Raw genomic sequence first — 14,210 nt, 5'->3', positions numbered from 1 at the left:
ATGTTAGTGGTAATAGTCTTCTTATTTTACTTTTCACATGAAAGAACTGAGGCCCACAGAGGTTAGGCATTAAATTACTTTCCCAAGTCCCATAGTAGGTGGTAAAGCAGGCATTCTGAACCCAGAGCACCTCCTCTTAACCCTTCTGCCTCAGAAGAGTTTATATTTAGAATAAGCAGGTGAATTAAGAACCTCTTTTTTTTTTTTAATTTTAATTCCAGTGTAGTTAATGTACAGTGTTATATTAATTTCGGGTGTACAGCGTAGTGATTCAACAATTCTATACATTGCTCAGTGCTCATCTTGATAAGTGTACTTTTAATTCCCTTTACCTGTTTCACCCATCACCCACCCCTCTCCCCTCTGGTAACCACCAGTTTTCTATAGTTAAGAGTCTGGGGGGTTTTTTTTTGGTCTGTCTCTTCCCCCCACCACTTTGTTCATTTGTTTTGTTTCTTAAATTCCACATGAGTGAAATCATAATGGTATTTGTCTTTAAGAAGTATTTCTTAAGCAGAGAATTAGCAGAGAAAGGAAAACTATATGTAGATACTGATTAATATTATTTGGTATTTTTCTTTTAGTTGAAGACCTATTTGAAGATGAAAAAGAATATGCTCTTGTGGTAAGCAGTGGGTGGCAGTGCAGGAATGGGCTGGTTTTCTGGGGATACTCAGGATTTATTCAGGTACTAAACACTTGATGCCCTTTGGTATTGGTGCTTTGACTTCCTATATAGAAAGAAGCATACAGTGCTAAATGGAAAGATTTCTGGATGCTCTGATTTTGCTTAGAATTGCCAGTAACCATCAGGAGAAACTGCATTTATTTCTAGGGGACAGTTAATAACAACATAGCACAATGCTCTGATGTCACTACCAATTAGAAAACAAAAGGGAGGGACGCCTGGGTGGCTCAGTTGATAAGCGTCTGCCTTCGGCTCAGGTCATCATCCCAGGGTCCTGGGATCGAGCCCCGCATCGGGCTCTCTGCTTGGCGGGAAGCCTGCTTCTCCCTCCCCTACTCCCCCTGCTTGTGTTCCCTCTCTCGCTGTGTCTCTCTTTGTCAAATAAATAAATAAAATCTTTAAAAAAGAAAAACAACCAAAAAACCCCCAAAAGGGCATTATATCAGATTCAGCCCAGGGCGAAAGTATATCTGTTTCTCATTTTTTTTTTTTTTTTTTTACTGAAAGGTTGTGATTTTTGCTATTATTTATGCTTTGGCTGAAGTATGAATGTAGGTTTTATAAACTGGGCATGTGTATTTGTGTGAGGGTGCCAGGTTAGCCTTGATTATTCTAAAGTATGTAAGTGGTTTTTAGTAAATAATCCAGGTGAGAGTATATTTTTCCCTTGTGCTACCTTAAAGAGACCTTAATTATGTATCTTCTTAATTATCTACAATGAAGACAAAATAAGTAGAAATGGTGTGTAACTTTCATGTTGAGTTTATTGCTCTGTAGAAGGCATTAATAATCATTTACAAATATGACCTAACAATTTATTAATCCAGTGTTTGTTTATATTTAATGGTTACTATAATGCTTTCCTTCTTCCTGAGAGAATTGTTTTCAGTCACATGATTTATTTCCCTGTGTCTTCTCCTTCAATATTTTTAATGTCTCCAAAATAGTTGATAAGGACTGACTAGACATGAGAATGTCGGATTTTACAAGCTACCCCAAAATTTAGTGGCTTAAAATAGTGATTTGTTATTTCTTACGATCATGCAGGTCACCTGGGCTCAGCCTGTTGGTTCTTCTGTCCACATGGTTTATAGACTGGGATCACATGTATGACCCCATTCAACTGGGACTTCAAGTGGAACTGGGATGGCTTCAGTTCTGTGTCTGGCACCTCAGCTGGGGCTGGTCAGACCTCTCTCTCCATATAGGTTCCTCATCATTCAGTAGTCTAGCCCAAGCTGCTTTACGTAGTGGCTGGGTCCCAGCTGGAAGCTGCCAGGTCTTTTAAGGACTAGGCCCAGACCTGGCACACAGTTGCTTCCACTGCATTCTGTTGGCCAAAGCAAGTTACAGAGCCAGCCCAGGTTCTGGGGGAGGAAAAATAGATTCTACTTTTTTCTTTTTTCCTTAAGATTTTATTTATTTATTCATTCATTTGAGAGAGAGAGAGAGCACACGAGCGGGGAGAGGGGCTGAGGGAGAGGGAGAAGCAGACTCTCCACTGAGCAGGGAGCCTGATTTGGGACTCAACCCCAGGACCACAGGATCATGACCTGAGCCGAAGGCAGACCCTTAACCAACTGAGTCACCCAGGCATCCCTAGATTCTACTTCTTGATGGGAGGAATTGTTGGTGCCTGTCTTTGTAGATAATCAACCAAAAACTCTTAAGTAAATTCAGGCCTTACCTCTTCTTACTCACCAGGCCATCAGAGCTTTGCTGAAACCAATAGTTACTAAAGAAGAAGTTTGTAAAAGGGTCCTTGTAACTCCTACCGAAGATCAAGGGCAGGGAGGTTATGTGAGTAAATATGATTATATACTAGTTATATAATAAATTCCACCTGCTGCGCCCGAAATCTCCTTTGTTAATAGCCTTATGCATGAAATGTTCATACTGAACATTTTCCTCATGGTACTTTACACTCGCAGACATGTTACATTCCATTTATGTGGAAAGAACTTGATTTGACCATTGAACTGAAAGCACAAGGAAGGGTTAGTCCTGAAGCTTTCACTTTCAGTTACTCTATGCAAAGGTTGGGATTTCTTCTCCATGACCTGAGGAGAAATAGTGTGAGGATATCAGTTGATCAGAGGGAGATTCAAGGGGGTACTGCTGCCAACGAGACCCAGCAGCTCACTGGTGGCTTGTGGGGAGTCTCTAGTAAGGTAGTGAGTAAGGGGCCAGGTGTTCTCATGTTCCTCAGCAGCCACAGACGTTGTATCTTGTCACACAGTGACTTAGACCTGTGCACTGACGTGTTTCTGGAAATGTTCCACTAGCACTGAATGGAGGACTTCATACTAAGACCTCACTTTTGTTCTGTGGAATCCGTGTCTCTTCTCCCCAGGCAACTTAATAGTCGTAAGTTTGTCCTCATAAAACAACTGTCAAGTGTGTAGGATGGTGTGTGTGTGTGTGTGAGAGAGAGAGTGTGAAGAATGAGCCTCCATAGCAAGCCTTATTGAGTTGATGGAGCTGCGGGTGAAACCAGGGTTCAGGAGGAAAATTTCTCATAAAGGTCTACTTTCCAGAACTCCAATTTGAGAGCTTATGCCAGCTTTTAGTGCGAAAACTACCATTTGCATTGCTTTTTTTTGTGCTTAAGATTTTTTGACTTATGTTATTGCCTTGAGTCTATTTGTTCTTTGAGGTGAGCTCTGTTCCACATAACAGAACCATTAAAATAAATGACAGTAATATAAACCAGACAGTGTTACACTGTTGGAAGCATTTATGGGAGAAGGTGAAGGCATGAAATAGAGCAGACAGAGTCCTCTGGGAATACAAGTGAAATTTTCATGAATAAGTTGGATCCTGCTTTAATTTCCTCAGTATCTGTAATGGGGTATCTTCTTAGAAACCCAGTTTGCAGAATGCATAGTACGTATGCTGTTGTTTCCAACAAGACAAGAAGATGACCCCATGGGTATCCTGGAAACCCCATCCTGGATATCCTCCCTTCTCAGGCAAACAGGAGTGAAGGGGATCATTGTGAAAAGTAAGAAGTATACCATCACTAGAGGATGGTATGATTCCGTATCATGCATCTTACACATTTTTCTGGAGTTGGAGAGACTTTTCTTCAGTAGAAATTACACTATAATCACTACATTGTCGATTTCCTAAATATCTTTGTGCTTGCCCTGCGGGCTGAAGGAATAGCAGCTTTCCAGCTAAAAGAAAACCTCTTTCTGAACTGTCAGTGTTTCTCCAGAAAAATAAACTCTAAGGGCACCTGGGTGGCTCAGTCAGTTAAGCGTCTGCCTTTCTTTTTCTTTCTCTTTTTTTTTTTTAATTTTATTTATTTATTTGACAGAGCGAGATACAGTGGGAGAGAGAGCACAAGCAGGAGGAGCAGGAGAAGGAGAAGGAGACTCCCCGCTGAGCAGGGAGCCTGATACGGGGCTCGATCCCAGGACCCTGGGATCATGACCTGAGCTGAAGGCAGACGCTTAACAATTGAGCTACCCAGGCGCCCCAAGCATCTGCCTTTCACCTCAGGTCATGAACTGAGGGTTCTGGTCGAACCCCACATTGGCTCCGCATCAGGCTCCTTGCTCAGCAGGGAGTCTGCTTCTCCTCCCTCTGCCATCCCCCCTACTTGTGCTCTCTGGCTCTCATTCTCTCTATCAAATAAAAATGTTAAAAAAAGAAAGAACGAAACTGTACTCTGAACTAAACCAAGCAGGTAGAGCGTCGGTAGAGAAATAGATTGCCAAACAAAAGAAGAAAGCTGATAAAGGAGTCCAGCTTGAAGGTGCCACACACTCATGTGGTCCTGCATATCGAAGGAAGTAAACACCAGAGTCCCAAGATGTTTGTAGTGGTTGTCAGTTCAGGTGAATAAAGCATCTCCCCTTACTATGCTAGGTACTATAGGGATCATGAAGACAGTTGACATCACCAAGGAGCCAAGTTTCTGAGAGGGCAATTGAGAAGTACGTACAAGAAGATACTGGACAAGGCAGACTGTTAAGTGCTGGTCTAAAGGAGAAAGGTTACTGTGCGGAGAGGGACCAGAAATGGCTTTGGAGATGGCCCTCAAAAAATAGATTAGGCTTTAAACAGGAGAAGATGGGAAAAAAGGGTAGGAGCAAGAATTTTGAGGAAGTCCCAGGGTGAGGAATGACAAGGGCAGAGGTCAGCCCCACACCTGGCGGGGAGGGCAGAGCATGGTCGTGGTCCGTTTGGGTTGAAGCTGAGAAGAGGGATGCCTGGCGAAGCAGACTGGCTGAAGCCATTTAGGGTAGGGCTTTCCTGCCTTGCTAAGGAATCTGTAGAAAGCAGAAGTGCCGTATGATCAGAACAGTGAGTGTGGTGCCTCATCTGGTCCGCATTGGAGAACCTGGAGGCCCAGAAGGCAGTTCTTTCAGTGATTCAGTAGAAGGGGCTGAGCACTAAATTAAGGTGGGGGCTGTGGGAATGAAGGGCAGTTGTAGAGAACCATGCCAAATTGCTGTCTTCCTTGTTCTACCAGGATGTGGTGACTAATCACAGATGAAACCTCCTTTAGCCTCTTGCAACCTGTGCGCACTCCTAACCTGCAGAGGTAAATAGTGAAATAATCTAACAGCTGAACTCTTTAGTTCACATCATATAAACTCCTATCCTAGTTGAGTGGATGCATTGTTTGCAGCCTTGAATTGAGGAAGGGACCTGTTCAAAAGGTAGCGAGGTTTCGGAACTTTAAAAGCACACAAAGACTACGGAATCAGTTTGTTATGTCTGAATTTTGGAGTTGCTGGAACTTCCTATTGCATTAGTAATTTAAAAAACAAAACAAAACAAACCTCAATCTCCCTAGTGTTTATGGTGAGTGTTTAGATATGAAATGTTTCTATAGCCTGAGGGAGGAATTCATGCTAAATGAAATGAGCAGCATCATTAGAAGTTTAGGGGTTAACCAGATTTCAGTCCTGAAGAATGCGTTCTAGGAGGAGAAAGGCTGCCCACCCTGCTTACCCTCTGCACCAGAGGTATCCCAGGCCTGTCGCTCGCTGCAGCCGGAGGGGCTGAGAAAGGGACCACTGGCACAGTGAGATTTCCACGTTAACCTTCTGTCACCGTGGCCACAACGTGTCCTGTGGAACGGATCGTTGGAGGAGGTGTGTGGTTGAGGTCGTGCTGGGACGAGCAGAAACCTCTGAAATCCGCTCTCCTCGCACTGCTTGTACCTGTAATCCCACAGAACCCTTGTGCTGAGTTTCACACCAAACTCGCTACGCTCACAATTGCATTCTGGGTGCACTTGAATTACCGTTGCTTCAGCTAGAAGTGTTATGTACTTCCCGGGAGATGAGGATGACACAAAACAGGTGGCTGGCGACCGTTAGAGTTTGACTTCGACTCTCCCCTTCCGCCTCTTCCTGCAAACAAACGGGGTCTCCAGTTGGGATGCGAGTCTGCCGTGTCGTTTGTACCGGCATTATGTCTTTGATTAATGGTTTGAGTTGTTAACGGAATTGGAGTCAAGCCGCTCCCTGTTACCTTCCTGTCCCCTTTGTCTCAGCCCAGGGCTGTGCCGTCCATACACATACAGCACGGAGGCTCGTGCGCGGAGCGGAAAGCCACCTGTCAGCATGCAAGTGAGACTGAACTGTGTGTGCTTGACACCCTTGCAGAAATCTAGTGCTTGGAGTCTCTGAGCTTGAGACCTGACCGGAGTGTGGTCTGCTCCACACCGGAAGCAGGTGCTGCTTGACATCTGTGGCATCAGTCCCTTTGTCCTGTGCCCGACCAGTCCAGACTCCATAGTGTTGCTATAGCACCAGGTTTCTTTCGTTTTCTGGTCGTGTTCTACTAATAGCTAGATGGGATAGGGATATGTTTTTCCTTTGCTTAATTTATCCAGGTTTGATTACTCCTAATTTACAGGGATTTTAATTGTGAAGAATAATTAGTGGAAGACTGATGAAGTAGAGCTACACGTCTGGGTGTTGTATTTAAGTATATGAACAACAGACAGGACACTTCCAGGGTGGCTGGGGATTTGGATTCGGAGGAGTTACTGCTCTCCTCTGGATCCTCTGTGGCGTTTTTAGGAGTTCCTGACTTACAACATGTCATAAAACATACATTTAGAGAAGATAAGAACTGGAAAGTTTCCTAATACTGGTGGTTTGTTCAAAAGTCCATTACAGATTTTGAAAGGTAAAAATGAAAGTGAAGGAGTTAGGCATCTCTTCATGTTGCTTTTGTTGTGCTTTTTCTCATTGTGTTGGTGTTCTGGAATTTGTAGCCAGTCCAATGGATCCTAGCTGACTCTGCACCCTATTAAAACAGGAGAATTTGCTTTAAAAATTCTATTGTACCTGGTTCTTACCTATGAAGTCCTTCCCCACACCAGTTCGTTTTAAACTATTGGGTCTTCTCAAGCATGGGATTAGCGAGGATAAAACATTGTGTAATATGTTGGAGGCTTGTGAAAGATTCCGGGGTGGAAGGGACAGAATCTCTGACTGAATTTTGCTTTGTATTTGGGCTTGCAGGAATTGTGGGAGGCGCTCCAGTGAAGAAATGGACCAGTCTGCATAATCATGGACTCTCCTTGCTGACCATCACCACCTGCTCTCCTTGATAAGTGAGAGAGAGTGGGTCAGGGGAGAAGGAAAAGAGGTCAACATGAAGCTAAAGCAGCGAGTCGTGCTGTTAGCAATTCTTCTTGTCATCTTTATCTTCACCAAAGTTTTCCTGATTGACAACCTAGACACATCAGCTGCAAACCGAGAGGACCAGAGGGCTTTTCACAGAATGATGGTTGGCTTGCGGGTGGAGCTGGTGCCCAAGCTGGACCACACCTTGCAGTCTCCCTGGGAGATTGCAGCCCAGTGGGTGGTTCCCCGGGAAGTGTACCCAGAAGAGACACCAGAGCTGGGGGCAATCATGCATGCCATGGCCACCAAGAAAATCATTAAAGCTGATGTGGGTTATAAAGGGACACAATTGAAAGCCTTACTCATACTTGAAGGAGGACAGAAAGTTGTCTTCAAACCTAAACGGTAAGTCTTCATCTTGGAAGTTCTATGTGCTAGTTGGTTGATTCACATAGCTTGCAATTTATATAAGACTTCATCTCCTTCTCTTGGTGTTCTCTTCAATAAAATGAGAAGAGTAGACCACAAGATCTCTGAATTATTTTCTAGCTCTTAATGTTCTATGATTCTTCAAGTAGGGGCAATTTATGGGAACGTGTTTTGGTTCTGTATAAGACTTGAACGTTTTACACTTAAAGCTCTCCTTGATTTCTGAATTTACCGAATGTGTGCTTTGTGCCAGATGTGAGCGATACAAAATGAACTGGTTAGGAACTAAGTGACTTGTCACCAAAAGTGTGCAGTTGGAGGCTGGGTAACTAACCACATGTCAGGGATGCGGTAGAGCCGGAGTTAGCCAGAGCTGGAGTGGGTTTGGGCAGGTGACTAAAGTCCCCTTGAAGTACTGAAGCTATGATTCTTTCACACGGGTTTTGTTTCAATTAATAAACTTTATTTTTTGGAGCAGTTTTAGGTTTACAGAAAAATCAAGAGGAAAGTATAGAGAGTTCCCCCACCTACCCCCAGTGTCCCCATTATTGACATCTATTAGTGTAGCACATTTGTTACAGTTGATGAGCCAGTATTAATTTATTAGCTAAAGTTCATTGTTTGCAGTAAGGTTCACGCTCCGTGTGGTACATTCTGTGGATTTTGATAAACATATAATGACAAGTATCTACCATTACAGTATCCTACAGAACAGCTTCCCTGCCCTAAAAATCCCCTATGTTCCACCCCCCCATCCTTCTGTTCCCCCCCGGCCCCCAAACCCCTGGCAACAACTGATCTTTTTACAGTCTCCATAGTTTGGTCTTCTGCAGAGTGCTATATAATTGGAATCATACCTTTGTAGCCTTTTCGGATTGGCTTCTCTCACTTAGCAATGTGCATTTAAGTTTCCTCCACGTCTTTTTGTGGATTGATGCTCATTTCTTTTTATTACTGAACAACATTGCATTGTCTGGATGTACCACATTTTGTTTATCCATTTACCTACTGAAGAACATCTTGGTTGCTTCCACATTTTGGCAAATATGAATAAAGCTACTATAAACATTCATGTGCACGTTTTTTGTAGATGGAAGTTTTCAGCTCATTTGGTTAAATACCAAGGAGCATGATTGCTGGATCATATGCTAAGAGTATGTTTAATTTTATAAGAAACTGCCAAACTGTCTTCCAAAGTAGCTGTACTCTTTTGCATTCCCACCAGCAATGAAATGAGAGTTCCTGTTACTCCACTTCCTCACTAACATTTTGTGTTGTCAGTGTTTTGGATTTTAGCCATTCTGATATGTGTGTAGTGATGCCTTATTGTTGTTCTACCTGTTTTAAGGAGAGAACTGAGCATTTTAGCTCCCTCAGTCCAAAATCTGAGAAAGTGAGCTGAGTTGTATGTTGTTAGACAGTGATCCCTTGGGGACTTCTCAAAGGCTCTACAGAGATAATTGGTGTGGCAATTTTTAAATAGTTTTCTGTGAGTATATGAATTTGAAATAGGTTAACATGATGGTGATTCATATTCTTTTGCCAGGAATTAGTTACCAGTGAATTTTCTCAAAGTTGGTAATGTCTGAAATTTTCTGTGTACTAAACGTTTTTTTTCTTTCCTTAATAGAGCTTTTGAGTCTCTTGCTGGGGTGGGATAAGAAATATGGGGTAAAGGTGTACAAAATTCAACTGTGACAAAAGTAGTTAGCTTAGCTGTCTTCACAACCCTACCATCAGTAGGTAATAGGCAGCCGGAGAGCAAATCTGTTGGGATCCCAGAAAGGGAGGAAGTCTGCATTTGCCTGGAACTGGGAAGTGTGATGTATGGAAGACATGGAAATTAGGAAAGTTAAAAATACAGTATGCTTTTGGAGAATAGAAAAGTCTGATTGGCAGGTGATGTGGGAAAAGTGTGGTTACGTGGGCCTTGCGATATATTTTCCATTGGACGCACACCGTTCACCAGGCACCACACTAAATACTTTTGTCTCTGTCCATGCTTTCAGCCTCCATCACAACTGTGGGCAGTTACACCTCTTATTTCGAGAGTAAGAAACTGAGGCTGAGGGAGAGTAACTAACTTGACAGGGTCATCCCGCCGTAAGTGGCATTGGGATCTGAGTCTGAGCGGCTGGTGGTCTGCCACACACGTGTAGTTCTCTTCAGTTTGTTTGCCTTCCTGTAAGTGTGATGACATGCAGCACCCATCATCAAAAATCACTAGCTTAGTTTTGAAATGTAGTCCTTGACGTCTTGGTTGGTGGCCTGGGCGAGCAGCAGTGTGAGCAGAAGGAAGGCAAACTAAAAACAAAAATGAAATTCACATACAGAGATGCGCTGTGGGCATTTCGTGTTTAAAGAAGAGGATGTCCCCTGCACAAGCACCGTCTGTACAGGGGGCACTGGGGGTAAGGTGGGCCAGCAGGAGGCGTTAGAAGGCAGGTACTCTGGGTAGTGCGCTCCCTCCGTGCTAGTCCAGGTGCTTGGCAGGGAGGCCCAGGGTGTTCAGACCGGGTAGAAGTGGAGGGAGGGGAGGCCCGGCTGGTGACCAGGGGAGGTGGCAGCAGAGAACCGCACAAACCAACCTGGTCACTGTCGCTTCATCTCCCGTCTCTTTCCACCACTGCAGCCGTCCCCTTACCTCCCTCTACCACACCCTGCTGAGGGCCCCTTTCATTCCCCCTCCAAATGCCCATGTGAGCACTGTGTTCCCAGCTTTAAAACGTCCAGGGACCGCCCGTTGCTCACTGGACAAAACCCAGCCTCCACAGCGTCATGGTCCACCCCTGGCAGTCCAGTCCTCCCCTCTACACCCTGCTCTCGATTCCTGCCCCACTGGTCCCCGCACCCCCCCAGCCCACATCACTCCCAGCCCCAGGGAACTGTCCTCCCCCCACCCACCACCTGCAGGGGCCCTGCAGTGGGGGGGTAGCGCCCTCGGTCACGGCCCACGCCGACCTGCGCTGGTTACACCCGGCACTGTCACAGGCTGCGGACGGTGGGTACACGTCTCAGTGCTTGTAGAAATTGACTCTGGCCCTGAGACGCCCAGCAAATTGCTATTCTGACGCTGGGGGCCTCCGAGGCTATTTAGTCCTCATGTAAGTGCAAATTAATGTCCTTGGTCAGACGCCGATGTCCTTCAGCACAAGGGTAGGAGTGATTTATTGGCAGTTACTGTATGAATTTTGCTGCTCTGCCAGTGACAAGATGGATCACGCTCTGCTGAGAGGAGGCCCCGTGTCCCTGCTGTTGCAGCGGCGCATGCACCCTACTTTACAAGTCACTTGTGGTTCCCGCGCTTCCGGAGCCCGGATGGCCGTGTCCTCCTGTCAGAGACAGGAGGCGCACGTGGTGGGTGGAATTTATGGGAAGACAGTGATGCTTTTATTTGCACGTTTTGCCTCACATTAGAAAAGTGATTTTTTTTTTCCTCAGTGTAGCTGTCAGCCTTCTGGAAGTAGATGGGCTTTCACAGGCAAAGCCTGCAATTACGGTGGGAAGGCAACAAGATGGCAGGGTAGGCCTCAGAGTGGGGAGACGTGAGTGAGTGATCCTAGCGTGTGCGGGAAGGGACCTTGGGGATGGGCCGGCCGGGCCAGCTGCTCCTTTGACGGGTGAGACGCAGCGTTGGGACGCGCCGCGGTTCACACAGCCCATGGGGAGCCAGGGAGTCAGACCTCCTGACTCTGCCGCAGCTCTTTCATTCTTATTCCTTCCCTCTTCTTTCCCTCCCTTCCCCTCCAGGCCACCCCCAACGTCCCTGGATTCCCCTAGGGTTTAACATTCCACCCCGAGCCACCTTTTGAGGTTTTGGAAAGCTCTCGAATGTTTCACTGGAAGGAGTGGACCGCACAGCGCACACATGTCCCTGTGGCTCCGCTGGAGCCCCGACAGAGAAAGTGTTCAGGACTGTCCCCCAGCTCTGCGGACAGCCTGCAGCTGTGGTGGAGAGAGACGTGCTCGAATAATGTCCGCTTTTGCTGCAGTTCTGTTTAAAAATGGAGGCTTTACTGGGGAGGCAGCCAGTGGAATCCTAGGTAGCCTGACCAATGCTTTGACACTAGGAATGAGCAAGCGACGCTTGAGGATACGGACCATACTAAGAAGAAACTGGCCTCCAACTGGGGGGTGACGCACGGCTGTCTTCTGACAGAAGTGTTCCATTACTTTGCCTTGAAAAGGTGTTTTGTGGGCATGGTTCGTTTCACTTTAGACTCCAAGGTCATTTACACTGAAGCTCACAGCCTTTGACAGCACAGTCTCCCACTACCCCCATCCAGGTGTCCCCAGCAGAGCAGCTCCTCTTCCCTCCAGCTTCCGTTCATTTCTATTTTACACTTGCCTGTAAAGCCTAATAGGTCTTTTGATTCGGGGAAATGCAGGCGAACAGTAGAGGTCATAAGCGGATTTAGTGTCTCTTTCTTCCCGATTAACCATTAAATGGTATCTGTCTTTATGATTGGTAGAAAGAAATATGCCAGCTTTTATTATCTTTTGTTTATGTCATGCATGTGATGGAAAAATCATCAGAGTGGAGTCTGAGATGAAAGAGATCTTAGAAATTGCCCCCTAGTCCAGCCCCTAGTATGTTATAGATGTAGAATCTAAGATCCAGAGAAGAGAACAGTTTAGCTCAAGGTTACGCAGACAGGTAATGACAGAACCATACACCTGGCTGTCACGCCAGTCCAATATTCCTGCCGCTACATCATTATAAATGTAAACACAGAAAAAGAGGATGGTTACTCAAACAGCTTTTTTCAAATGCACCTTTGCTTACTCATTAAACGAACACTGAGGCATATCAAGACCGTTTATTTCCAAGAAATTTAAACTTCTCTTATAAGCCTTGCCATAGCCATTCTGGTAACACAAACATTTTAATTGTATGTTTCCCTTCGTTTCTTCAGTTCAGTCTAATAAAAATGTTAGCAAACATTTATTAAGCACCAACTAGAGGTAGAGACACAGAGATAGTCCTTGCCCTCCAGAAAATGACCTTTGAGTTTTACTTAAACTCCATGGAAAGAGGGGTAGAAATAGCATCTCGCATGTTTTATTCATAGAGTGACTGCTGCAGCAGATAGAGAAATCTAGTTTCCCTTCTCCACTTCATCTTCACCCCCTCTACCAGTGATTCATCCGAATCCACACCTCTGCTCAGGTTTGACAGGGAAGGTGTCCGTAGGGCAGAGTCAGGCTTGCTAACGTTCTGTTCTGCTGTCTCGTGCGGTGCCGATGTAATTCACGTCTACATCTGTGCTTCCCATTCACTCTGCAGGTATAACCGAGACTATGTGGTAGAAGGGGAGCCCTATGCTGGTTATGATAGACACAATGCAGAGGTAGCAGCCTTTCATTTGGACAGGTATGTGTCATCATGGAGGGTTACGTTTGCTTTGTTTCCTTTTTTAAAAACCTCTTGGAGAGGACTTGTGGACTCCTAAAGGGAGCAACACTCATAACTTCCACTTGGTACCTACTTGAGATAGCTGATGGACGGATTCCACTAAATTTGCACGAGTCCTTTGCAATCTGGGTGGTTCTTGGAATACCAGAGTAGATATCTTCACTTTATACTATTTAAGGTCATTTCATTCTGGTATACCACCATGAGTGAAGCTATTCTTGGTAAATACAATGGCAGGATGAAAACCAGACTTGGAACTCAAGTCCCTAAATTGAATTCATCATTAATTGGGCCTGAGAGTACTGTTTTTTTGGTTTGTTTGTTTTGCTTTATTTTGTTTTAAGTAAGTAAGACTTATCCCCATATGCTAGAAGCATACAGCATGACATATATAATGAATTGGCCTTCATACAAAATATGCTTGGCTTCAGTAACCAGAATAATTCCAAAAGAAAAATGGATATACATTCGAAATGTGTAAGCTAACTAGGAAGATTAATATTTTTTTCACCATGGGGCTGGGCTAGCCAGGAGCCTGGTAACAGGAATGTCTGGTAGCCCACTTCCCCCGTCTGAGCAACATCGCCATCAGGGCATATTGACAGACTTCAAAAGAAATATTCACAGTATTTGTTAAATGAATGTATAAAGAAAACCAGAAGAAAATAAAGGTGAATTTTTGTCTTTTTCTGGATTAGGAAGGATTTTCTAGGCATAAAAGCAATAATTGAAAAATTGCAAAGGAAAAGCTATTCAGTAGACTCAGGTAAATACAATTAACTCCTATATCAGGAAACATCAAATGAAATTTGAAAGCAAACTAGGAGAAAATACTTGAATCCAATGTAATCCAAGCATTAACAACCTTAATATATAAATGTTTATACAAATCTATATATATGCTAAAACTTTAATAGAAAATGATCTAAGGACACAATTGAGTGAATAGAAATTATCAGTTGCTGATAAATATGGCGGGGGGGGGGGGGGGGGGGGTGGTGGTTCATCCTCACCAGTAACAAGAACAAATCCAGTTGAAACAATGGGATACTATTTTCTTCTGCTAAAAATGGCAGGA

General features: G+C 44.5%; 1 protein-coding gene across 3 annotated transcripts in view; it reads left to right on the top strand.

Annotated features, from left to right (window-relative positions):
- Positions 1–3,027: 3,027 nt before the first annotated feature.
- Positions 3,028–14,210, top strand: part of FAM20B (FAM20B glycosaminoglycan xylosylkinase) — a 32,957-nt gene continuing 21,774 nt past the window's right edge. Inside the window, exons 1-3 of one of the 3 annotated variants that reach the window (XM_021682800.2) lie at positions 3,028–3,055; positions 7,183–7,692; positions 13,004–13,090. In XM_021682800.2, coding sequence (XP_021538475.1) covers positions 7,316–7,692; positions 13,004–13,090 — 464 coding nt within the window. In that variant the 5' untranslated portion in view covers positions 3,028–3,055; positions 7,183–7,315. Of the gene's footprint in view, positions 3,056–5,171; positions 5,244–7,182; positions 7,693–13,003; positions 13,091–14,210 lie in introns of those variants that run through there. The other 2 variants (XM_021682801.2, XM_021682802.2) reach the window with 2 other exon arrangements.

Source organism: Neomonachus schauinslandi, chromosome 6, assembly GCF_002201575.2.
Source record: "Neomonachus schauinslandi chromosome 6, ASM220157v2, whole genome shotgun sequence".
Lineage (NCBI taxonomy): Eukaryota > Metazoa > Chordata > Mammalia > Carnivora > Phocidae > Neomonachus > Neomonachus schauinslandi.
This window is presented reverse-complemented; position numbering and strand designations above follow the sequence as displayed.